The sequence below is a fragment of the Mustela erminea genome, chromosome 9, assembly GCF_009829155.1.
Source record: "Mustela erminea isolate mMusErm1 chromosome 9, mMusErm1.Pri, whole genome shotgun sequence".
Classification (NCBI taxonomy): domain Eukaryota; kingdom Metazoa; phylum Chordata; class Mammalia; order Carnivora; family Mustelidae; genus Mustela; species Mustela erminea.
The window spans coordinates 102,739,156-102,763,097 of record NC_045622.1 but is presented as its reverse complement, the minus strand read 5'-3'; the positions used below and the strand labels follow the sequence as shown (position 1 = coordinate 102,763,097).

Sequence of the window (23,942 nt, the reverse complement as noted above, 5' to 3'; positions counted from 1 at the left end):
GGATTGCACAGGATCATACTGGTCAGGGACAGAAGAGGGTATCACCTAGGCAGGCAGGGTATTGCCTTTTTGTCTTAGAAAAGGAATTACTGGGAATATATATGTTATATTTCTGTGAATATTGCTACTTTCACCTCCAAAGGGCTTGGACAATATTATACTCCCACCAATGTGAGAGTGCTTGCTTGACTTCAGTCTCAGATAAAAAATATTAACATGCTTTTGGGTCTCTTTGCCTTTTGAAAGGGGAAGATGTTTTAATTTATGTGTCTTTCATCAGAGTAAGGTTGATTATTCATGTGCTTAAAAAACATTCTCTTTCCTCCCTATCTTCCTTTTCCCCTCCCTCCCTCCCTTCCTTCCATCCTACGATCTGTTCTATCCTTTTGTCCAAATTTCTATTATATTGGTAACTTTTAGGTGTTTTTATAAATATAGATTTAGATATATTTCGCAAATGTATTTCCCAGACTTAGCATTTGCCTCTTGATTTTACTTTTGATACTTTGTGCAGAAATTTTAAAACTTTTAACATAGTCAAATTCCTTATCCTTTTATTTATTTTTGAGGGGGAGATTTAAATTTTCTTTCCTAGAAAATGCTTCCCCATTCTGAGATTATGTTCCAAAAATGATGCTGTATTTTCTCCAGGTTATTATTTACTTGAAATTTACCTGTTACACCTTTGGTCCTTTTGAAACCTCTATAACTGGGTGCTATGGTCTGAATGTTTATGAGCCCCCAAAACACGTATGCTGAAAGCTAATCCTCAATGTGATGGTGCTGGGGGTGTTGGAAGGTAATGAGAATAATACCCTCATCAGTGGGATTAGTGCCCTTTTATTTATTTATTTATTAATATTTTCATTTATTTGAGAGAGAAAGAGAGAGAGAATAGCGGGGGAGGAGCAGAGGGACAAGCAGAGCCCCTGCTGAGCAGGGAGCCTGATGCAGGATTCAATCCCAGGACCCTGAGATAATGACCTGAGCCAAAGGCAGACACTAACCAACTGAGCCATCCAGACACCCCATGGACTCTCCTTTTAGGAGAGTCCCCAGAAAGTTCCCTCATCCCCTCTGCCATGTAGAACAGCAAGAAGACAGTGATCTATGAACCAGTGTTCTTACCAGACCAAATCTGCTAGTGCCCTGATCTTGGACTTCCCAAACTCCAAATCGGTGAGGTAGATTTCTGCTTCTTATAAGCCACCCAGTCTGTGCTATTTTTGTTACAGCAGTCTGAATGGACTAAGGAACTGTGTAAATTATGCAAGGGCCCCTGTAGAGGGATTTTGTAAAGCACTCTGGAAGACCCTTTTAACATAAATTCCAAAAATTAAAGGTCCTGTCTGTGATTTGGTCTTTAGGTTCAAGTTCCTTAATATCCTTTCCTTAGAACTTCCCAGAAGCTCTGCTGGTGTAGGTTTCCCCTCTGATACTACTTTGGCTCATCAAACCACCTTACTTCTGCTTTTCTGTGTCTCACAGGCTGGGTTCATTTCCTTCTCACAAAGAGCATAGCTTTGGGTGGTCTGGCATACTATAGAAATTCAGCCTGTAGAGTCCAGATCCAAACTGTGGGTTCAATCCCTGGTTCTGTTTCTCTTGGTTGTGTGACCATGGCACAGTACATAACCTGCTGTGCTGTGTGACATTGGGTTAGTTGCTTAACTGTTCTGTGCCATGATTTCCTCTTCTGTAAAATGAGGATCAAGCTCAGCTTAAGATTCTGGGGAGGATTTAGTAAATTAATGTATGTAAAGTATTTCAATGAAATGCACATAGCAAGCATTTAACAAATGACATCTATCATCATCATTATTATTACTGATTTGGTGGATTAATCTGGTAAGTTTAGGGAGAACAACATGGTTCTCTCATAGGGACATTTTTAGAAAATGATAAGTGCTAAGAACATCATCTCTTCATTTACTGGCCTCTCTTCTAGGCTTGCAAGGTGATGTAGGAAAGACATTAGGATTCAAAGCCTACAGCCAAGAAAGAACTCTTGAGAGTCTTTGGTTCAAAAAGGTGGTTTTATTAAAGCATGGGGACAGGACCAGTGGACAGAAGGAGTTGCATTGGAGTCATGAAGAGTGGCACATTATGTACTTTCAAGTTGGGGAGGAGGGTTAGGGGTAGTATAAGCCTCCCAGGTATTTTGGAAACAAGGTTTCCAGGATCTTGAGGGGGCTAGCTATTGTTAGGAAAGATCATTTGTTACTGTTTAGTAAAAACTCAGGCATGAGACCCCTCAGATATATATCAGTGGGTCATATGTTTGGAGGATGATTGCCAATATGCATCTGGGGTCCTAGAGGTAGAGATAAAGGAAGTTTACAAAGACAATTTTATAGACTTACAAGGTACTGGGGGTTGGGCTAAGATTGCCTTTTGCCCTTAGCAAAGGATCAACATCCAGACTGTTGAGTTCCTAGAGGAATGTCACTCTGCCTGTTTCAAGGGCTTGTCAGTGGGTATAGGGAGCAGGAAAATTTAATAATTTTACTTCTACTTTTGTTTCTCACATCACAAGGGACAGTCTTCTCCCTCTGTCTCTTCACATTGTCTGTCCTCCATCTGCATCCTTGGGTCCGAGTTTCCCCTTTTCATAAGGGCACGGTTTTATGGCATGAGGGCTCACCCTAATGGCTTCATGTTAATGTGATTATCTCTATCACAACCCCGTCTCCAAATAGGGTCGTGTTCTGAGGTCCTGGGGGTTAGGACTCCAACAGATGAATTTGTGGGAGGGGGGACACCAGCCATGGCATAACTTGTTCAAAGCAGAGCATGCAGTGTTGCCCAGAAACAGGATCTGCCCTGTATTTCCCTTCTTGGTGAGCCATCTGCTACCCCAGCACGCCACCCTAGCCAGAGGCCCAGCACTTTTCCCATTTCCTTACCACCCCATCCATCCACACCAGAGCTGGCAGGTTCTTTTCTCTGTTTCTCTCCTGTTCCTCCCAGCTCAGGTCTCACTCATCTCCTCCTTGGAGGGCCAGGCGGCATCCCTGTCTCCAGTCCTGTGCTTCTCAAAGGGACCAGAGCGACTTCTCTAAAATGCAAATGGCACATCCCCCTTCCCCTCTCCACCCTCTGAGGTGTGGTCTCCCTCTCCAGCCTGCCCCTCATCTCATTTCTTCCTTCCCTGGTGCCTGGGGTACCTTTCCTGGTGCTTTTCCCCACTTCTCACTGCCATCTTTGAAAAGCAGCTACTCCTATCCTTGACAGTTTGGAGACACTTCTGCTACTTTCCTGACTTCAGCCTGGGCATCTGCACAGCTGGAAACCCCTTCCGGTCCCCATTTAGTTCTGGGCATTAAGGAACATGAGGTCAGGGCATCTTGTTAATTCTTCTCTCTTCCCCTCCCCCAGCCCCAGGTACTGTTAAAGCAAAAATCATTCTGACACTTCTTAAAACAATAAGAAAGACTATTCAGGCCCATTGCCATATGTGTCATGACTGTTGCCATAGGGGACAGAGACTGGACTCAGTTCTAAATACAGTAAAGTCAGCTGGAGACCTACAGCCATGGAGCAGGGCTGGGGAAGGGGATGGGTGGAAAATTACTAAGCAGAGACATCCAGGTCAGGGGATTCGCAGTAAACTGACATCACAAGATTCTAGGTGAAGGTGGGGCAGGGTGATCCAATGTCAAAGGCAGGGGACGAGGAATTTGATGTGATATTGATCAAAGGTGATCAGATGCCAGGAGTGGGGAGAGTCTCGCCAAGCTGACTCTGCAGGATGGTTGGGAACGCTGGGCTGAAGAGAGGTTGGGGGCAAGTGCAGGTGTAGAGAAGAGAAGGGGGCTCTTGGGAGCATGGCTCGAAGTCTGGCCGAAAGAGAGGCTTTGCTGGCACCCCACCCAGTTCCCAGTCTGTAACAGGCCCATGATTCGTGCGCATTGCTTTTAACGTATTTCTGAGTCATAAAAGGCCTTTCGAATGGTGGCGTCTTAAAATTTTACTCTTCTTGGAGTTAAATTTAATTCAGTTTCTTTTGTAACTTTTCCACCAAAGAGGAAGCTCAGCCTTTTTGGAGTTTGTCTTTCGAGATTTTCAAACAGAGCACCCACTTTGCAGAGGAATGTCTTGTCAGAAATCTCTATATTTCAAGCTTCAAAAAGACAGGGTTTATTATAGGCCTGAAACTATCAGATATTTTTTTCTAGAAGATATAGGAGAAAACCGTTGTGACTACTGTTTAGGCAAAAAATTCTTACATAGGACACAGAAAGTGTCCCTAAAATAAACAATGAATTTAACTTCATCAAAATGTAAAAACAAACAAACAAACTTCAACTTGTCTAAAAATACTCTTAAAGGAAAAGACATATCACAGACTGGAAGAAAAATATTTGCCACAGGCTTATCTCGTAAATCTTGTATTGAGAATTTATTTAAAAGTCCTCTTATGAGGGGCGCGTGGGTGGCTCAGTGGGTTAAAGCCTCTGCCTTCGGCTCAGGTCATGATCCCGGGGTCCTGGGATTGAGCCCTGCATCGGGCTCTCTGCTCAGCGGGGAGCCTGCTTCCTCCTCTCTCTCTGCCTGCTTCTCTTCCTGCTTCTCTGCCTACTTGCGATCTGTCTGTCAAATAAATAAATAAATAAATAAAACCTTTAAAAAAAAAAAAAAGAACATTGACTTTCAAAAAAAAAAGTTCTCTTATGATGTCTTATTATAAGAAAACAAAGAACCTCATACAAAAATGGTCAGAGACCTGAACAGACTTTTCACCAAAGATGATATACACATGGCAGGCAAATGTACAAAATGATGCTCAAAGTTATTAGTCATTCTGAAAATGGACAGTAAAATTACACTACACACTTGTTAGAATACGTAAAAAAAAAAAAAAAAACTTAACGCTAACAATGCCAAGCGCTGACAAGAATGAGGAGTAACTAGAATTCCCGAATGTCGCTGGTAGGAATGCAAATGTTATCGCCACTTAGGAAAAGAATTTAGAAATTTCTATAAAAGTAAACACACTTATTTTACCAGCAATTCTACTTCTAGGTATTTATCCAAGAGCTAGGAAAGCATACATTTACACAAAGATCTATGTGTAAATATTTATAACAACTTCAGTCATAAATTCTCCAAAAACTGGAACCAAACAAGATGTCCTTGACTGGAGAAGAGATAAGCAGACAGTGGTACGGCCAGGCCCTGGAAACCCATCAGCAAGAGAAAGAAATGAGCTTCTAGTGCACACAGGAAGATGGATGGATCCATTTAAAAAGCATTATGCTGGGGCGCCTGGGTGACTCAGTGGGTTAAAGCCTCTGCCTTCGGCTCAGGTCGTGATCTCAGGGTCCTGGGATCAAGGCCCGCATCAGGCTCTCTGCTCAGCGGGGAGCCTACTTCCTTCTCTCTCTCTCTCTGCCTACTTGTGATCTCTGTCTATCAAATAAATAGATAAAATCGTAAAAAAAAAAAAAAGGCGTTATGCTGAGTGAGAGAAGCCATAAAGAAAAGACTACATGATAACGGATTGTGTGGTTATGACTTTCTGGAAAAGGAAAAGTTACAGGCACGGAAGACAGACCAGAGATAGCATTCTGGAAGCCTGAGCAGAATTTGACATAATGTCCCAAGATCTCACACAACTGAGGATGTACTGAGGATGTTTTTGCCTGTGCAGGAAGAGGGTAGTGTGAGCATGAGGCAGCTTTCTGAGGTGATGGAAACACTCAGTATCTTGATTTTAATGACTGTTACTTGACTTTCTATCTTAGTCAAATCTCATTGAACTATACACCTTAAAATGGTGAATATCCTGTGTGTAAATCAGACCTCAATGAACAAAAAAGATCAGATTTATAGCACGGTGCTGGCTTTCAATAATGAAAACAGAATCAACAAACATAAAGAAGTACTTGTTGGAAGAAGGATGGAAAGAAGTGGAAACTGGATTTTGGGTTAATATTGATAACAGTTTTTTTTAAAAATTATTTATTTGAGACCTAGAGAGAGCACACAGGAGGGGCAGAGGGAGAAGGAGAAGCAGACTCCCCATTGATCAGGAAGCCCCACATGAATCTCAAAAGGGGATCGATCCTGGGACCGTGGGATCATGACCTGAACTGAAGACAGATACTTAAACCTCTGAACCACCCAGCCCTAGGCTGATAGCAATTTTATGTGACTATAACTTTGTAGGTAATTTTTGTGATCTTTTTACATTTCTTGGGGCATAGTTGGACAATAGAAGCTGATGATACAGCAGGCTGAGTCACAGGTGTACCAAACCTCCAGGTACAGAAGGGGTCTCTATGCAATTGTGTTTAAAGACTCAGAAAAAAAACACAAAAAAAGATTCTTCAGTCGTAATTTTTAAGAAGAAAAAAAATCACTTTGTGGGGGGTGAGGAGAAGGAATATGGTTTCAGGGCATCAGAAGCTCTACGTCATTTTCGGGCTATCCGTGGGAAACGAGAAGTGAGACAGACTAAGTCAGAATTGCACAGCAACTTAGTGGCTGCCCAGTGTAACTTGAGAACTAGCAGAGTTTGGAGAGCACGCTAGTCCCCCTCATCCTGAGAGTCAGGGGTGAGCAGGGCTGGCAGGCAGGGTAGAAAGTATAGAAAAATCGGACACAAAGAAAAGATGAGGGGGAGGAGAGGAAGAGAGAAACAGCGGAAGCCTAGAGAGAGGGAAAAGATGGAGGAGGAGGAAGGCAGGAAGAGGAGGAGAAAGAAGAGAAAAAGGAGGAGAAAGGAGACGCCACTGTGAAGGGAGGTGTCCAGTGTTCTTTGCAGTTACTTCCGGTGTCACTCATCGGTGTTAGTTTTTAACCAGCTTGCCTCCGAGAGCTTTCCGTCTTCAGGGCTGACCTCTCTTTTGACTAGTTGTATATTAAACAGAATGTAAACAATAACGGCTTTAAAATGGTTTGGTGCCAATTTTCATTTCTTGAGCCAAGGTGAGGTGCCTTTGACCTCAGTTCTTTCTCAAAGGCACATGGTTTTACAAAGTGACTTTTCTGTGCTATGAGGTTGTTCAACACACGGGGCTGAGGAGGATGTGAAAGCCCTGGTCCTTAGGGAGCTCTGCCGTTCCCTGTTTTCGTGGACTTTCAGCCTGCTGCAATCCCCTAGTTTATCTAGGCCGACGGACCCCCAGGGTTTGGAACATGGCTCCTTGTAGTGGCTTCTTCCTGTCCCCTGAGTGCTGACATCGGGCAGAGGTAGTAAAAAAGGGACCAGAGCAGGGTCTGAGGGTTTGGTAACTGGAACTGATGGCTCGGAGGCTTCACAAAGTCCAACCAGAGAATAGGTCCCTGCCCAGTGGTTTCCAGGCTCTTTTCATTGAAGTACATGCTCATATCTGTGTTTTATTTACATCAAGATGGCTATACTCAAGTCCATATCCAAAATAAAGGTTTGGGGAATTAGTGCTTTTTTATTATTTGAAGGATTCTGTGCTTTTTTATTCTCCCCTAGACTATTCAGTTTCATTAACAACAACAACAAAAATGCATGTGCAGACCTACTGATGGCACACGCATTAATTTTTCTGCAGTTTGTAAAACACTGACCTGGAGCTGGGCCCCCAGAGTGTTGTGAGACAAAGGCCGCTCCCAGCAGGACCACCCAGCAGTGAGTGGTTCCTGGTATCCGTGACAACTCTTGAATCTCCCGGAGATGGTGCCTGAGACTTTGCATTTTAACTACATAGCTAGGGGATTCTGTGCTCATCCAGGTTTGGGAACCACTGGCCCCGGGTGGAGCACATAAGCTGCTCCGAGCAGAGGTTTCCAACTCCGATCTATGGAGCCCTGAGGACTAGAGCGGATGCCCCTCGGGGAGACATCTACTGAGCTGTTCCTCCTGATCTTCATAAAAGTTCATGTGCCAAGTCGTTTTTGCTTCTCAAAGAAAGATCTGAAATTTGGGAGAAAGAAAATGCATGTGATGATAAGGGTTTTGAGTCTTCATCTCCTTAGAACTAAAAATCTCGGTTAAGTTCTGTCTGCAAAAGGGAGAATCACGGAAAGGGAATGGCTACCTTTAGTGGTAAGGAAACGTTACAGAACACTTTGCTTCATAGACACTGGTCCTATTTCAAGGGGAGCCTCTTTAGAAATGCAGTTTCCCAATGTGGGAGATACTGAACAGTTTAGCAAAAACTTAAGAATCTTGTATTAGAATCCATAATTTGAAAGATTGTTGTCAAACAAGGCATGCTTATCACCTCCAAGGAGAAGAAACTTTTTCTTGGGAAATGGATTTTAATGTATACCACTTGTCTCTAGAATACCATAGTCTTTTTCTTTTTCTTTTCTTTTTTTTTTTTTAAGATTTTGCTTATTTATTTAGAGCGAGAGTACAAGCAGAGGGAGGGGCAGAGGAAGAAGGAGAGAGAGAATTTCAAGCAAAATCCATGCTCATTGTGGAGCCAGATGTGGGGCTTGATCTCAAGACCTTGAGATCATGATCTGAGCAGAAATCAAGAGTTGGCCACTTAACCAACTGAGCCATCCAGTTGCTCCTAAAGTATCATAGTCAGGGTGCCTGGCTGGCTTGATGGGAAGAGTATGGGTTGTGAGTGCGAGTCCCAGGTTGGATATAGAGATTATGTAAATTAATAAAAAAATCTTTAAAAAAATTAAGTATGGGAGGCACTCTGCCTTCGGCTCAGGTCATGATCTCAGGGTCCTGGGATCAAGCCCTGCATTGGGCTCTCTGCTTAGCGGGGAGCCTGCCTCCCCGTCCCTGTCTGCCTGCCTCTCTGCCTACTTGTGATCTCTGTCTGTCAAATAAATAAAATCTTAATAAGCAAATAAACAAATAAATAGATAAATAAAAGTACCATGGCCTTTTAGGAACACTAAAATCAATTAATTGTCTTATAAAAATATGTGTGTGTGTGTGTGCATGTGTGTGTGTATTTTAAAATGAACTACATGCTATATATTTTTTTCTTGTACTGAGCAGTCTATATGTAAGCACGAATATGTGTATAGACAGGAGACACACATACACACAAACATATTTTTTTCTTGTGAATCCTCAATTCATTCTTTGCCTTTAGAAAATAAAGACGAAATGCTAAAAAAAAGGTATGAGGAAAGGAAGTTTAATTTTTAAGAAAATCTTGACTTTTTTAAAATAAAAAATTATTTGCAAGTGGTGGTAGGAGGATGAAGAAAATAGGTGAAGGGGATTAAGAGTTACAAACTTCCAGTTATAGAATGAATAAGTCACTGAGATGAAAAGTACAGTGTAGGGAGAACAGTCAATAATATTGTAATCACTTTACACGGTGTCAGGTGGAGAGTACACTTATTCTGGTGAGTGTGGTTAATGTACAGAATTGAGAATCACTATGTGGTGTATCTGGGACTAATATAACATTGTATATCAATCATGCTTAAATAATAAAATTTTTAAAAAAATGATTTACAAGGAAGAAAATATCTACTACTGTTGACAAAAGAACATACTGGTTAGGGCAGAATATGATTCTGTATTTGGTTCAAAGGGAAGTTTGAACTGTTCTTGCTGTTTTTGATATGTGAGTGATTAGATATAAAAGTCAAGGCTGAAGTCAAAACTGAGGTGAATGGTTTTAATTCTAGGCAGGAGGTCATAATCAGCCCCAAAGAAGCAAATGCAGATTTTTCAAAAGATCTTCCGACTTTAGTAAAGCACCCGTGAGTCAAGGATCTGGCATTAGCTAATGTGAATTTTGTTAATAAATTCTGCCTTGCTTTGTTGTGCAGAAATGTTCCATCCTTCTGTACCTGGGTCTCCTGGGCTACCTTTGACAGCCTGAGCTTGGACTCACCCCTCATATCCATGCACTGCAGCTTTCCTGTTCTACATCTCCTCTAGGAGGACACCTGGTGCCTTTGACTAGTCCAATAAGCCAATCCCCTGAGAGGAACCACTGAGGATAAACTCAGAGATGCCCCCTCTCCACCATCACCACCAGCAGCTTGCTGTGACCATCCAGAGATATATCTAACTTCCAAAGTGGTGGCATTCTATCTAACTTAACCCTATGAGTTATGTCTAACTTACAAAATATTCCACAATAGGGATATGGGGCCAGCACCGAGGGAGGAACACGAGGCCGGGATAGAGATGTTTGGGATTGGCTGTATTTTGGAGCAGTTTTCCCTAGCTTGCGTTTTTCTCAGAATCAGGCTACGTAAATGGCTCTTTACTTCCCTTACTTCACACATCCATCAGAGACTGCATGGGAGAGAAGACTGAGATCCAAATGCAATCCGAATTTTAGCTAACTACCAATTTCATTTCTTTGCTTGACAAATTAACAGGTTGTCAGAAGACCAACTCAAATATGATATTGTTTTCTGTTCTCTTAAAAAGGAAGCCTGGATAATGAAAAGTCATTTATTCTTCAGCCTTTGCTTCTTGTGGACTTGAGTCAGGTACATTCCAGCAATGGGCACAGGATAGGATTGCTTTCTCTGGAGGGCTGGCTGGGAATGAATGGCTGGAAAATGATGTTGAAATTCTTAGAGGGGCCTGAAGCCTAAGGTATCTACTCTTTGGTCTGATGAAGACATGCAAGCACCTTTCGTAATACTACAATAGAGGAGAAATTTTTATGGATGAGCTTATTTCAGACCTTAGAAAATCCAGTATGAGGCAGCAGGACTAGTGAAACATGCACTTAGCTGAGGCTCAGATATCTCAGATCTAGCCGTGCCTCTGCCATTCATTAGCTAGGGAAGCTTTGATAAAGCATGAAACTTACCTCAGCTCATAGTCTTAGGGTGCCTGGCTGGCTCAGTGGGAAGATTATGTGACTCTTGATCCCTGGGTTCTGAGAGGTAACTTTCTCACAGAACTTATTTCCTCACCTGTAAAGCTCACCTGAGGTGTTTGGGTGATGTAATCTTTGGAGTCTCATTAAGAGCTGACAATTTATGGGTCTGAGACTCTTAGTTGTCAACAATCTCACCAAGATAAAACCTTTCAGAAAAGATTGTTTCAGGCCACCCTTATTAAAGGATGCTGCTGAGGGACAAAGGGAGAACTTCGGTCTCAAGATGGTCTTCTACTGTGTTGTGAGGAAATACTTTTCAGTTTTGACTTTCAATCTAGATTTCATAGCATCTATTCTTTTTCGGAAGGTCCAAGTCTTCTCCTCAGTCTCCTCATGGATGACTTCATTTCCTGGTTCCTCAGGGTGTAGATCATGGGGTTCAGGACAGGGATGATGACCGTGAAGGTGATGGATACGGCTCTGTCCATGGGGAGGGCAGTGAAGGGCCGGGCATAGACATAGATACAGGGCACAAAGTGCAGGGTCACCACAGTGATGTGGGAGGTGCAGGTAGAGATGGCTTTCCTTCTGCCCTCCCCAGCGTGAGACCTCAGCATCATCAAGATGACTGTGTAGGACACAAGAAGGAAGACAAACCATAGTGTAGAGATCAAACCGTTGTTGGAAATCATTAAGACCTCAAGAGCAAAGGTGTTGGTGCAGGCGAGTTTGAGGACCTGGGGGACATCGCAGTAGAAGCCATCAACGACATTGGGTCCACAGAAGGGGAGGGGCAGCAACAGGGAAATCTGCACGATGGAGTGGACAAAGCCCCCCACCCAGGAGGCCACAATGAGAGCAGTGCATCGCCCCCTACTCATGATGGTCACGTAGTGTAGGGGCTTGGAGATGGCCATGTAGCGATCGAAGGCCATGACAGAGAGAGAAAAAATGTCTGCCCCACCGAGAAGGTGGAAGAAGAACATCTGAGTGATGCAACCATTGAAAGAGATGGTCTTTGTCCTTGACAGAAGGTCCACGAGGACCTTGGGAGCAGTGATGGAGGAGAAGCAGATGTCCAAGACTGAGAGATTGCGGAGCAGGAAATACATGGGGGTGTGAAGGCGGGACTCACAGGTCACAGTGACCATGATGAGGATGTTTCCCATTACAGTTGACATGTACACCAAAAATAACAAAGGAAATAAGAGCAAACTCAGCTCTCGGGACTGGGTCAGTCCTTGAAAAATAAATTCTTTCACTCTGGTGTAATTTCCCTGCTCCATTGTATCATATTTTTTCTTCTTCAACTACCTGGGGAGAAAATAAGAGTGGATTTCCAAGGGAGGTAATTAATCGAAGCACTGAAATCAGCATGTTATTAAATTCTTACTAAAATTTTTTACAGTTGCATAATTTTACATATTCTATATCCTTCTTGAAAAGCCACTAGGTGGTCTGAGAAGTGAGGAGAATAGTTTTGTTTTGCAATGAATACTCCTGTATCTAATTGTTAGGAATTTGGAAACACACAGGGGAGAAGTATAAAACACGGTCTCATGGAAGCTTAGAGAATCTTCTCTCATACTGTTTCACAGTAGACAATTTGGCATAGTCTGTGCAAAATTTGATAGTACTTGATGATCAGCACTGTTAAGACAAGAAAAAGTTTCCAGTTTGCTTTCCCCCCAGGACAAACAGGTTGAAGCTGCTAACATGATTCGAGCACATGCTGCTTTTGTTTTCAGTTTTTCTTCTCCTTGGTGTCTTCTTCTCTTTTGTCCATGGGACTTGGCAAGTGATAGCTACAGTCCCTGCTCCTCATAATGCCCTTGGCAAAGACTTTATCACCTGGGTCACCGGACAAATGCCTTTTTCTTAGGCTCACTCCCTTCTCATCACCTACACTTGGATGGCACTTCCTCTCACCTTGCTATTTACAAAAGCTTCAGTTTTGTGCAAAAATCACAGATTTTAGAACCAGTAGATCTGAATTTGAATATAGAATCTGTATTAAATGAGTAGGTAGCTCATTCATAGCTGACTCTGAGTTTCTGTTTATCATCAGTGAAAGTGGGTATAATCATATTTGTGTCATAGGGCTGTGAAGTTTGAATGGATTTGTTTCATTCTTTAACTGGAGTCTCTTTAACCTGAATTCTTGAACCTGCAGACCACAGGTCCCTTCACACAGCAGCTGCTGACATTTTGCAGGGCCCGTCTTCTCTATCGCATTTATTTGGGAGATGCTGTTACACTTTTTCGTACGAAAGATAGTTTTTTGAAGTAATTACAACGAGAACCAAATGTAGCATTTAAAAAGCAGATGTGTCCCATACAATGGAGTATTATTCAGTTCTAAAAAGAAATGAGCTGTTGAGGCCATGGGAACAGAGAGGAACCTTAAATGCATATTGCTAAGTGAAAAAAGGCCATCTGAAAAGTTACACACTGTATGATTCCAACTATATGACATTTTGGAAAAGGCAAACTGTAGTAGAAAGATGAACGGTTGCCAAGGGCTGGGGTGTACAGGTGGGGAGGGATGAGTAGGTGAAGCAGAGGGGATTTTTAGAGATTTTTATACATGGCTCCATGCATTTGTCAAATCCACAGAACACATAACACTAAGAATGAACCGTAATACAAACTAAGGACTTTAGTTAATAAATAAAGAGAATATTTACAGTAAGCACTGCTTTAGGTGGCTTTTGCAGTTTTGTCAACTGCTTACAATAAAATTGCCCTTTGTAGCTTGCTCTCTCTTAAAAAAAAACAGCTTTGTTAAGGAGTAACTTGCATATAATAAACTGCACATATTTAAGGGGCACAATTTGATGCCTTTTGACAAATACATGCCGTCCCTACAATTAGGATAAGGAACATCTCCATTCACTCCCTGTGCTCTGGAGAACTGTGGAATTCTTTGCACATAATGACTCTGCCCAAACCTCTGCACAAAGACAGGACCCAAGTTTATCAGGCGCTGGGGCAGCAGAGGGCTGCGTCCTCAGGATGTCTCCAGCCTCCCCTTAAAACGCCTACCTGAGAAAGCACAGAGCTGCCAGGAGAATTTACTGTCTGTTCCAGCTGACATGTGGACATATAGGCCCCTGACCTCCCTTTCTCAGAGCATTTACTAAAAAGGGTTTTCAATCATGAACATGGATTTCTTGCAAGGCAGTTTTTCTCAGGCACCTGAGAACTGTTCCTTTGAATGTGCTCATCAGGAAGAACCAGCCTCTGTCTCTTTGTCTATGCGAGGTCAGAATCCTGACTTCCCTAACTGCTGGCTAACAGACAGAACAGAACTAGTCTCAGGGATGCTGACTGGCCCCTTGCCATCATTCTCTTCCCGGACCCTCTCCTTTTGCTCTTTCCTGTCCAGAATGCCTGCTGTTACCGTTGTGCAAATGAAGATGGAACTCACTTTTTCCCCAGCTCCAAGTACTTACTGGTCCTTGTCATCACTTAAACGAACGGCCGGCGCTGTTCGGGTCTGACACTGTGTTGTGCTGCTTCCCTCAGTATTCCCTCCACACTGATGCCAGGCCAGGCCTGCTGTACGGGATGGGGCTCTCTGCTCTCACTGGACTTTCTCTCTCATTTTCTCTTCAGAACAGAACTGCTCCTTCACTAACTTTCTGTTCTCTTTCCTTTGAAGCCCAAGCCACAAATACTCATTTTCTAGGCTTTCTGCCAATGATCTATTGACCCGTCAGTAACTCTCAGAGAATTTCATTGCCTTCAAATCTTTTTTGTTTTTAAAAGAGCCAGACATCTTCTGCAGAGTAAAGATTTTTTAAAAATCTTAAAAATAAAATGACCAAAACACATGTAGTGTTTTAGAGAAAGCACAGAGGATTTTGTTTTATTTTGATCTATGGCATAGAGTAATGTGGTGCAGAGGAAGGACACCAGGTTGGGAACAGGAGCTCCGGTTGCCTTCACGGATCAACAGTGGAATCCTTAAAGGCAGTGAACTCCAGGAAGGTCAGTCCTATCATCAATGAAATGGGAGCATTTGCTGCCTTAAGTCCTTTTGAAAGTAGGCGAGGTCTGCACAGCACCGAACAATATTAAGTGGACCCATTGATCTGGGTAATTTCTAGGCCTTTGGAGATTTAATGCTGAATTATTCTAAATGATATAGCCTCAATTACCTTATGACTAATCAAGACTGTGTGTTCTACCCATTGCCTACCAACAGTTAATAATCCCAATTAACCTCAGATTGTTTCTTGATATTTAACTAAGAGCTGGCTGGTGGTGGCAAGAACAATTGCTGATGTCAAGAATTCTCAGGGGCAGTTGGTCATAGCTGTTGAGAGAATGGGCTTTGAAACCCACATGCATGAGGTTCTGTGCAGATGTTAGTCATAAGCATGACCAGGTCATCAAAATCATCAAGAAATACTCCAAACGTGCTCTTCTGAACACCAAAAATGTGCTCCTCTGTGCACAAAAGGGGTGTGGAACTAGGAACCTAACACATGGAGAATGGGAGGATGACAGAGAGCCCCAGGGTATGGATATGTCTGCTTGGAACAAAAAAGAAGAAAGAAAACAGAGAAGTGTCATTTATATGTTGGATTTTGTTTTTGCTTTTGGCAAGAACAAACTCAAGATCCCAAAGTTCTTCTTCAGAATCTTGTCTGGATAGAACCACCTTAATAAATCAGGCTTACTGAGTGGCGTGGAATCCCCAGCTTGGGGGAAACCTCAGCCCCACTGTCTAGCACACATTGCCGCCCCCATTTCCATCTCTTTACAACTGATTTCTCTGTATGCTCTTCAAGCCACCTTCCTTGTATCAAAGAATGTGTTCCTCTTCTCGTCATCACTATGGTTTCTAGCTTTAATATATATAATAGAATATACAGGAGCATTGTTAATATTCAAAACACTTTTGTAATTCACAGTGACATTTCAAAATTGCTGGGGCATGGCCCCATATGCACAGACACACTAGCACACCTCAAAATGAAATGACCTCATTAAAGGTCCCAAACTCGAATCCCTACCTGTTAGAAGTAGAGCTAGCCATTCGGCTGCATACACTGACCTTAGGAGACACTAACTGTCAAGGAATATTCTCCTTTAAGGCAGATATGCCTCTGAGGGTTGGTTGGGTCAGGATCTTCTTTCTTCCTGTCAGAGGCAAAGGGCAGCTCCAAGAATCGTCTCTGTGTGGTACTACCACAGTCCTATCATGCTGCCTTGTGGTGTCCCTGACATGAGTATGGGTCTCTCAGCCCCAGAACTGGCAGAAGCTCACCAAAGGGAATTATTGTTGGATGTGGCTGCTAACTCAAATAGCCAGACTTTCCTTTTGGGACGAAGCTCCCTGGAGTGTTATTAAGAACTCATGCAGTGGAGGACACACTTTGGTTTTGCAGCTTTCCTAATGTAGGGGAGGAGATGAGTCCTCCTAGACCTTGGGCTTAGAGCCCAAATATCTTTGCCTGAAGGGCTCACAGGGGACAAACAGGAGTCCGCCTCCTTAAGAGGTAGGAACTCAGGGAAAATGAACAGAATTCCCAGTAGAGTGTATTTCAGCCCAATTTTCCCCAATTTTTTCCCAACTCATTCCAATTTTTTTCTTTCTAGGCCGATGGTTTGCTTGTTGTCCTATTGATATACATCAGAAGCATCATAAAGATTGGGAAATGCATTTCTCTTTGTTTTCCACCAAACTTCTCCTATGAAGAGGGGATATAAGCAAATAAAAGATATGTTGGTACTATTCACTCATCAAATATCCAACTGCAAAATATTTATTGAGCATCTACCATGTACTGGGCCCTATGATTCCAGAGGTCCTAAAAGCAGAAAGTTGCAATTTGCTTCTCATCTCACTCCCTATATCATTTTTTTTTAAAGATTTCATTTATTTTATTTGACAGACAGAGATCACAAGTAGGCAGAGAGGCAGGCAGAGAGAGAGGGAGGAGGAAACAGGCTCCCCGCTGAGCAGAGAGCCCGATGCAGGGCTCAATCCCAGGACCCTGGGATCCTGACCTGAGCCGAATGCAGAGGCCTTAACCCACTGAGCCACCCAGGTGCCCCTCCCTATATCATTTTTGAAACCTTGTCTCTCACCATAGATCTATGGGTGGTCTCACTTGGACATTGCATACCTCCAACTGAAAATGTCTACGGTAGGGGTGCCTGGCTGGTTGAATTGGTAGCTCCTGTGACTCTTGATCTTGGGGCTGTGAGTTCAAGCCCCATGCCGGTTGTAGAGAGTACTTAAAAATAAAATCTTTTTAAAAAGTTCATCTGAGGGGTGCCTGGCTGGCTCAGTCAGAGGAGTATGTGACTCTTGCTCTTGGGGTTGTGAGTTTGAGCCTTGCATTTAGTGTAGAGATTACTTAAATAAATAAACAAAAAAATTTTAAAACATTAAAAAGTTGATCTGATCTGATCATTTGATCTGATCATTGTTATTAATAAATAAATTCTTCTCTTGCTGTAGCTGGCACTATTATCTGCTTGTCCCAAGGGCTCAGTAGCTCTGAATCACCTCTGACATTCCTCACTACCCATTTTCTTTTGTCTCTTGTAACCTTTTCTGAATAAATTAATTTTTAGGTTTCTTTCATAATTTTCAATAGTTTTTCATAATTTACTTCTAGAATTTGCCAGTCCTGGCCCTGATATTCATGCTTTTGTACAATCCCCTCCTCTTGTGTGTGGAGGGAATTTAGTGACTTGCTTCTAATGAATAGAGTACAGCAAAAGTGATAGGATGTCACTTTCAAAATTAGGCTATAAAAGACTGACTTCTAGGGGCACCTGGATGGCTCAGTGGGTTAAAGCCTCTGCCTTCAGCTCAGGTCATGATCCCAGGGTCCTGGGATTGAGCCCCACATCGGTCTCTCTGCTCTTTGGGGAGCCTGCTTCCTCCTCTCTCTCTGTCTGCCTTTCTGCCTACTTGTCATCTCTGTCAAATAAATAAATAAAATGTTAAAAAAAAAGACTGACTTCTATCCTGCTGCACACTCTTTTGCCTTGATTGTTCACTCTGATGAAGTAGGCTGCCATGTTGGAGAGCTCCACATGGCAACGACCTGAGGATGGGCTCCAGCCAACAGCCTATAGGGAACTGAGGCCCTCATCCCAATAGCTCATGGTTCTGGCCAGCAATCCTATGAGTGAGCTTAGAAGTAGATCCTTCCCCAGTGAACCTTGAAATGAGACAATAGATCCCTGCTGAGACATTGACTATCACCTTGTGAGAGACCCTGAAGCAGAATATTTAGCTAAGCCTTGCCTGGTTCCCAACGCACACAAACTGTGTTTTTTTTTTTTTTTTTTTTTTTAAAGATTTTATTTATTTTTCAGAGACAGAGGGAGAGAGCGCGAGCGAGCACAAGCAGACAGAGAGGCAGGCAGAGGCAGAGGGAGAAGCAGGCTCCCTGCCGAGCAAGGAGCCCGATGTGGGACTCGATCCCAGGACCCTGGGATCATGACCCGAGCCGAAGGCAGCTGCTTAACCAACTGAGCCACCCAGGCGTCCCACAAACTGTGTTTTTTAAGCCACTAAGTTTTGGGGTAATATGTTATGGAGTAAGAGGTCACTAATCCAGTGCTGAACTGAAAGTCTTTTTTATTGAATAAGAGCTATGTTGAGAACTCTTTCAAACTTGAAAGAGTTTGAGTTTCTCAGAGAAATCCAGAGTGACGATATCACTCCTAAACTAGCTGGTTTGCATATATTGATATGTTTACTTGCTTAAAAAATACCATGGGAATTTAAAATCAACATTCCTTACGTAGAAAAAAAAGTCACAGATGGTAGGACCAAGCATATGTAACCTGTGTAGGATAAGCTAGAATCAGTTTATTTGTAATACCTAAGGATATGGCTCTACCTGGAGAAAAATATAGATTAATCCAAGTAATTATGTGATGTCATATTGCAAGAGAAGTAAATTTAATGGTGCTTTCATGAATTCAGTTGCTTTTCGCCAGTGTGTTTGGTCAGGTTGCTTTGCATGTCTAAACAGTCCAAGTGGAGCTTCATGGGCACATTTTGCTGGGTTGCTGTCATTTGTAGGATCTTGTACTGGGGAACATAAACTCTGATTGTACATATCTTTGGTTACTTAAAAATCCACCCAATCACAAAGGTTTTGCTCAAGGTGAAGTCAACATAGAGGTAGAAAATAAAAAAGAGGCATCATTGTGAAAAGTACGTAAGATCTGGAGAACAATGATGCCAGAGCAAAGATGGAACCACTTAGTATATGGTCATTTGGTCTGAAGATAGATCTAGCCTAATACAAATTTATGTCTTTATTGGAATTTTAATGCTTGGAGAAGTGTGTCTAATATTGGAAAATAATTCAGAATATTTTTGAGTGGTAAGAACAGAACAGAACATAGAAAAGGACAATCAATAAAGAAAAAGACAATCATCTCTGTAGGACCTTCTAATGTATTAATAAATGTTCATTTACAATTAGCTGATGGCAACTGTAAGGTTAAGTGAAGGTTGTCTTCTCTAAGGTTGTCTACTAGGCCAATCTTCTCTGGGCACTTTAGTCCAGTGTTTTAGCTTTTGGGACCTGATATTTCAGTTTACTGTCACTCTAACTCTAATTTCCAGGATTACCTTTACCTTGATTACCTTCCCCTTCCTTTAAATTAGATTTCCTTTCCCCAAGTTTCCTCCATTTTGGTTTGATTCTCTGTATATTCCAAGGGTCCAGCAGTACTTCCAGCACATCTACACATTAACAGAATCCTCTTAGAGACAAAGTATAGTCTTTGTGATCTAATCCATTTGTGATTTCTTAGCACAGAATCATAGATGTGGAAGAGATCATTAGAGTTCACCATTTTTCATGTTCTCCTTTTCTTTCTAGGAATAGAGCTAGATTACATTCTCCAGATTCCCTTGCAGTGAAATGGGATTATATGAACAAGGGCTGGTCAATGGAATGTAGCCAGAAGTGGAAAGTACCACTCTAAGGACTTGCTAATAATGACCCTTCCCATCTCCCCACAATTCTTTACAACATTTTTTAAGGATTTATTTATTTATTTGAGGGGCAGGGAGAGAGAGAGAGAGAGAGAGAGAGAGAGAATGCATGCCCACGAGTGGGGGAAGGGGCAGAAGGAGAGGGAAAGAGGAAGCAGATTCCCTGCTGACATTGGAACTCCATCCAGGGTTCAATCTCATGACCCTGAGATCACAACCCCAGCTGAAACCAATAGTTGGACACCCAACAAACTGAGCCACCACAGTGCCCCCCACATCTTCAGATTAAGGGGATTCTTAATCCTCTCTCCCTTTCTCCATTTGCTGGATGAATGGAGAGATTCTTAGGACCTTGGGAAAGGTGGAGCCCAAGGTGGAAGAAGCCTGTCTCTCTAAATGATGAATGGAACAGCTCTTTCTAAAGACCAGCACTGGCCTGTGCCCTGAGCATCAAATAAATTTTTACTTCAGTTATTAAGTACTTTGGTTTTGGATGTTTTTGTCACAGCATTTTATTTACTCTAACAGACGAGTGCCAGCTTCTGTGGCTTGAGCTTTATTAGGAAGAAAGACATAGTCTAGTAAAATCAATCAATCCCAGCAAAAGATCAGTTGGATTGTTAGGTAAACCTTCTCCATTATCTTTCTCATCCCTTTCATTACAAAGAGTAGCAAATTCCCAGATTCAGTGATTAAGCATTCATGCTTTTTTAACATCTTTTTTTTTTTTTTTTGACAGAGATCACAAGTAGGCGAGAGAGAGAGAGAGAGAGAGAGAGAGAGAGAGAGAGAGGAAGGAAAGCAGGCTCCCCGCTGAGCAGAGAGCCTGATGCGGGGCTTGATCCCAGGACCCTGAGATCATGACCTGAGCCAAAGGCAGAGGCTTTAACCCACTGAGCCACCCAGGCGCCCCACCTTCATGCTTTTTATGACCCTTTCTTTAGCTTTTAATGGATTGAATGGGAAGTGTTAAAAAGTTGTGGGTTCCCTATGTGCAGAAACAGTGAGGAATTTGGGTCTGACTCATCTGTGATTGGGATAATCCTACTATACAATGAGGAGTCAGTTTTTTTCACCAGGGGAGTGCTTAGCATCTCTATTTGCTTAAGCCTTGCCCAGATTCAGGTGAGCTGTCTACAGCCTTTACTCATCACTGACTGTTATTTCTTGATGAATGCTCCCACTCACAGCATTACCTCCTTCTATCTCGGAAGAAACCATGGCTTTGAAGTGATTTGAGGATCCTCTCTTCCCAATAGAAATCATGGATTTGCATCACTTAAGGGACCACAAATGGAGTTCTACTTTCCTCGTAAATGTCCACTAGTGGTATTCTCACTTCACAAGTGAGCTACTTCATGGCTACATTAAGCTCACTGTTGCACAAACGTGGCATATTTTTATAATGGTCTCTCCCCATTGGTAATACTGGTTTCTTTTCTTGGGTTGTGTTTTTCTGTCTTTTCCCCTTGAAAAGGTCTACTCCTTAGAAAATGCCTTTTGAAACTCTCAGGTAAAGTGTCTACAATATTCCCACAGCACTTTGTTCATCTCTCCATTAATGCATTTTGGGATACGGCTCTAGGAATGTGACTATATTTAATCTTTTTTCAGCAATCTGAATCCTAGTACTGTCAAGCACATAATGTGTGCTCTGTAAAATATTTGCAGAATGAATAATTGAAAGTGAGTAATGGAAGTGATGAATGAGCTTTACCTTAAAGCAGTGTCACCTAGAGGCCCTTAGCACATATACTACAGAATCCACTTCTTTGAGGACTCCCTGATATCCATAGATACCCCTTTGTTTTTGGCATTAAAGTGATCTCTTCCCATGTTGAGAAAGTGAGGTTTAATGTCTATACTTACCTTTGGGGGCTATCTCATTCTTACAGAACTTAAATCTTTTCTGAATGCCCTAGTCGTTTCTTTAGTCTCCTCATGGCAGACTTCATTTCCTGATTCCTGAGGGTGTAGATCATTGGATTGAGCAAAGGGGAGATGACAGTGAAGGTGACAGAAATGGCTTTATCTGTGGGGAGGGCAGTGAAGGGCCGGGCATAGACATAGATACAGGGTACAAAATGCAGGGTCACCACAGTGATGTGGGAGGTGCAGGTGGAGATGGCTTTCCTCCTCCCCTCCCCAGCGTGAGACCTCAGCATAGCCAGGATGACTGTATAAGATATGAGGAGAAAGAAGAAAATAAACCAACTGACCAATCCATTATTGGAAATCATCAGGAGCTCCATGGTGAAGGTGTCAGTGCAGGCAAGTTTGAGGACCTGAGGGACATCACAATAGAAAGTGTCAAGAACATTTGGTCCACAGAAGGGGAGGGGAAGCAACAGAGAAATCTGCACAATGGAGTGGACAAAGCCCCCCACCCAGGAGGCCAGCACCAGGCTAGTACATCGTCCCTTACTCATGATAGTCATATAGTGAAGGGGTCTTGAGATAGCTATATAGCGATCAAAGGCCATGACAGAGAGAGAAAAAACATCTGCTCCTCCCAGAAGGTGGAAGAAGAACATTTGAGTGACACAGCCATTGAAGGAGATGGTTTTTCTCTTTGATAGAAGATCCACTAGGACCTTGGGAGCAGTGATGGAGGAAAAGCAGATGTCCAAGATAGAGAGATTGCGGAGCAGGAAGTACATAGGGGTGTGAAGGTGAGCCTCACAGGTCACAGTGACCATGATGAGGAGGTTTCCCAGCAGAGTTGTTGTATACACTATAAACAAGAAGACAAATAAGACCCAGCTCAGTTCTTGAGACTGGGTAATACCCAGGAAAATAAATTCTTTCACTCTGGTATAATTTCCCTGATCCATTGGGTCACAGATCCTTTTCAAGTATATGTTTGGAAGAAATAACAAAGCAGTTAAGGAATGTGTTATAACATCTACTGTTGTCTATTCTGTCTCTTGACTCTTGGTGTTTTCCTTGGGAGGAAGCTCTTTTCCCATGCATGTGTTGTGCCTGCAATTCAGCATGCCACCAGTAGGTGGAAGATTATCTGGGTTTTTGACTCCTGTCATCCAAGCTGATGGGTTCTATCAGAATGGTCACTGAAATACAGGTAACAGGTCTGTGAACTTACTCAATTGTACTTTTACAATACAATCTGACACTTAAAATAATAAACAATAAACATAAATTTGACTATATGAAGAATTTTGTTCACAAATACGTCACAACAATTAAAAGATAATCTACAGATGGGATGATGTATGTACAATATGTATATCTGAAAAAAAAATCATGTCCAGAATATATAAAAAAAAGTGTACAAAGCAGGGGGAAAAAAAGATGACAACTGGATCAGAAAACGACAAAGGCATGAACCAGAACTGCTCAAACGAGAATATCCACCTGCCAGTTCAACTTGATTAGTTATCAGAAAAATGCAAATTAAAATTGTAGGAAGAAACTACTACCTACACACCCACATGGCTAAATGGAAAACGATCAGAAATGCCAGGTGATGGTGAAGATGTGGAACTGAACTCATATAGTTCAGAAGGGTGTGTGAAATTGGCACAGCCACTCTATGGTCAGGGTCTATCTGCTCATGCTGTATACATATCTCATAGGATGGAGGTAGGTACCTAAGAACATCTCTTCTACTCCTAGGAAGTCTGTATGCATGTCACAGGCAACACAGGACATATCCTACAATGTTCACAGGAGCACTATTTGTAATTGCTTCAAACTGGAGAAAGACACAAACACCCACCAACAGTAGGAAAGATAAATTGTGTTAAATCCACACAAGACATCAGTGGGAATGATCTATGCTGTGCGTAATGGTATAAACGAACCTTGTTATGTTTATAATGTGAAGCCAGATTATCCAGGCACAAAGGAATGCACACTCTCCTATTTTGTTTACAAAAAGGATAAAAAAGATACAAAATGAAAGGAAACGTGAAGAAGGTTTCTAAGGTGCTGGTAATGTTCTGTTTCTTGATCAGGGTTATTGTTTTAAAGGCGTATTCAACATGTGTGAAAATTCATACAGCTGTACATTCATGGGTGGGCATTTTCTGTATGTATGTACATCATACTTCCATGAAATGTAAAACGTAATAATCCTGTGGTGATTATAACATTTTAATCTCATACTTAAGGAATGAATTTCATTGAAAGTGACATTAAATGGACCACTCACTTTCACTATAGTTACTTTTAGAGTTTTG

At 42.2% G+C, this 23,942-nt stretch overlaps 2 protein-coding genes across 2 annotated transcripts; both read right to left on the bottom strand.

The window, feature by feature from the left end:
• Positions 1 to 9,120: 9,120 nt before the first annotated feature.
• Positions 9,121 to 13,009, bottom strand: LOC116599471 (olfactory receptor 4D9-like). The gene has a single exon (XM_032359325.1). It carries the CDS (start codon positions 12,035 to 12,037, stop codon positions 11,102 to 11,104), a length of 936 nt encoding a protein of 311 aa, XP_032215216.1. The 5' UTR covers positions 12,038 to 13,009; the 3' UTR covers positions 9,121 to 11,101.
• Positions 13,010 to 21,630: 8,621 nt separating this feature from the next.
• Positions 21,631 to 22,574, bottom strand: LOC116599473 (olfactory receptor 4D9). The gene has a single exon (XM_032359327.1). The coding sequence runs from the start codon at positions 22,572 to 22,574 to the stop codon at positions 21,639 to 21,641; it is 936 nt and encodes a 311-aa protein (XP_032215218.1). The 3' UTR covers positions 21,631 to 21,638.
• Between the last annotated feature and the right edge of the window lie 1,368 nt (positions 22,575 to 23,942).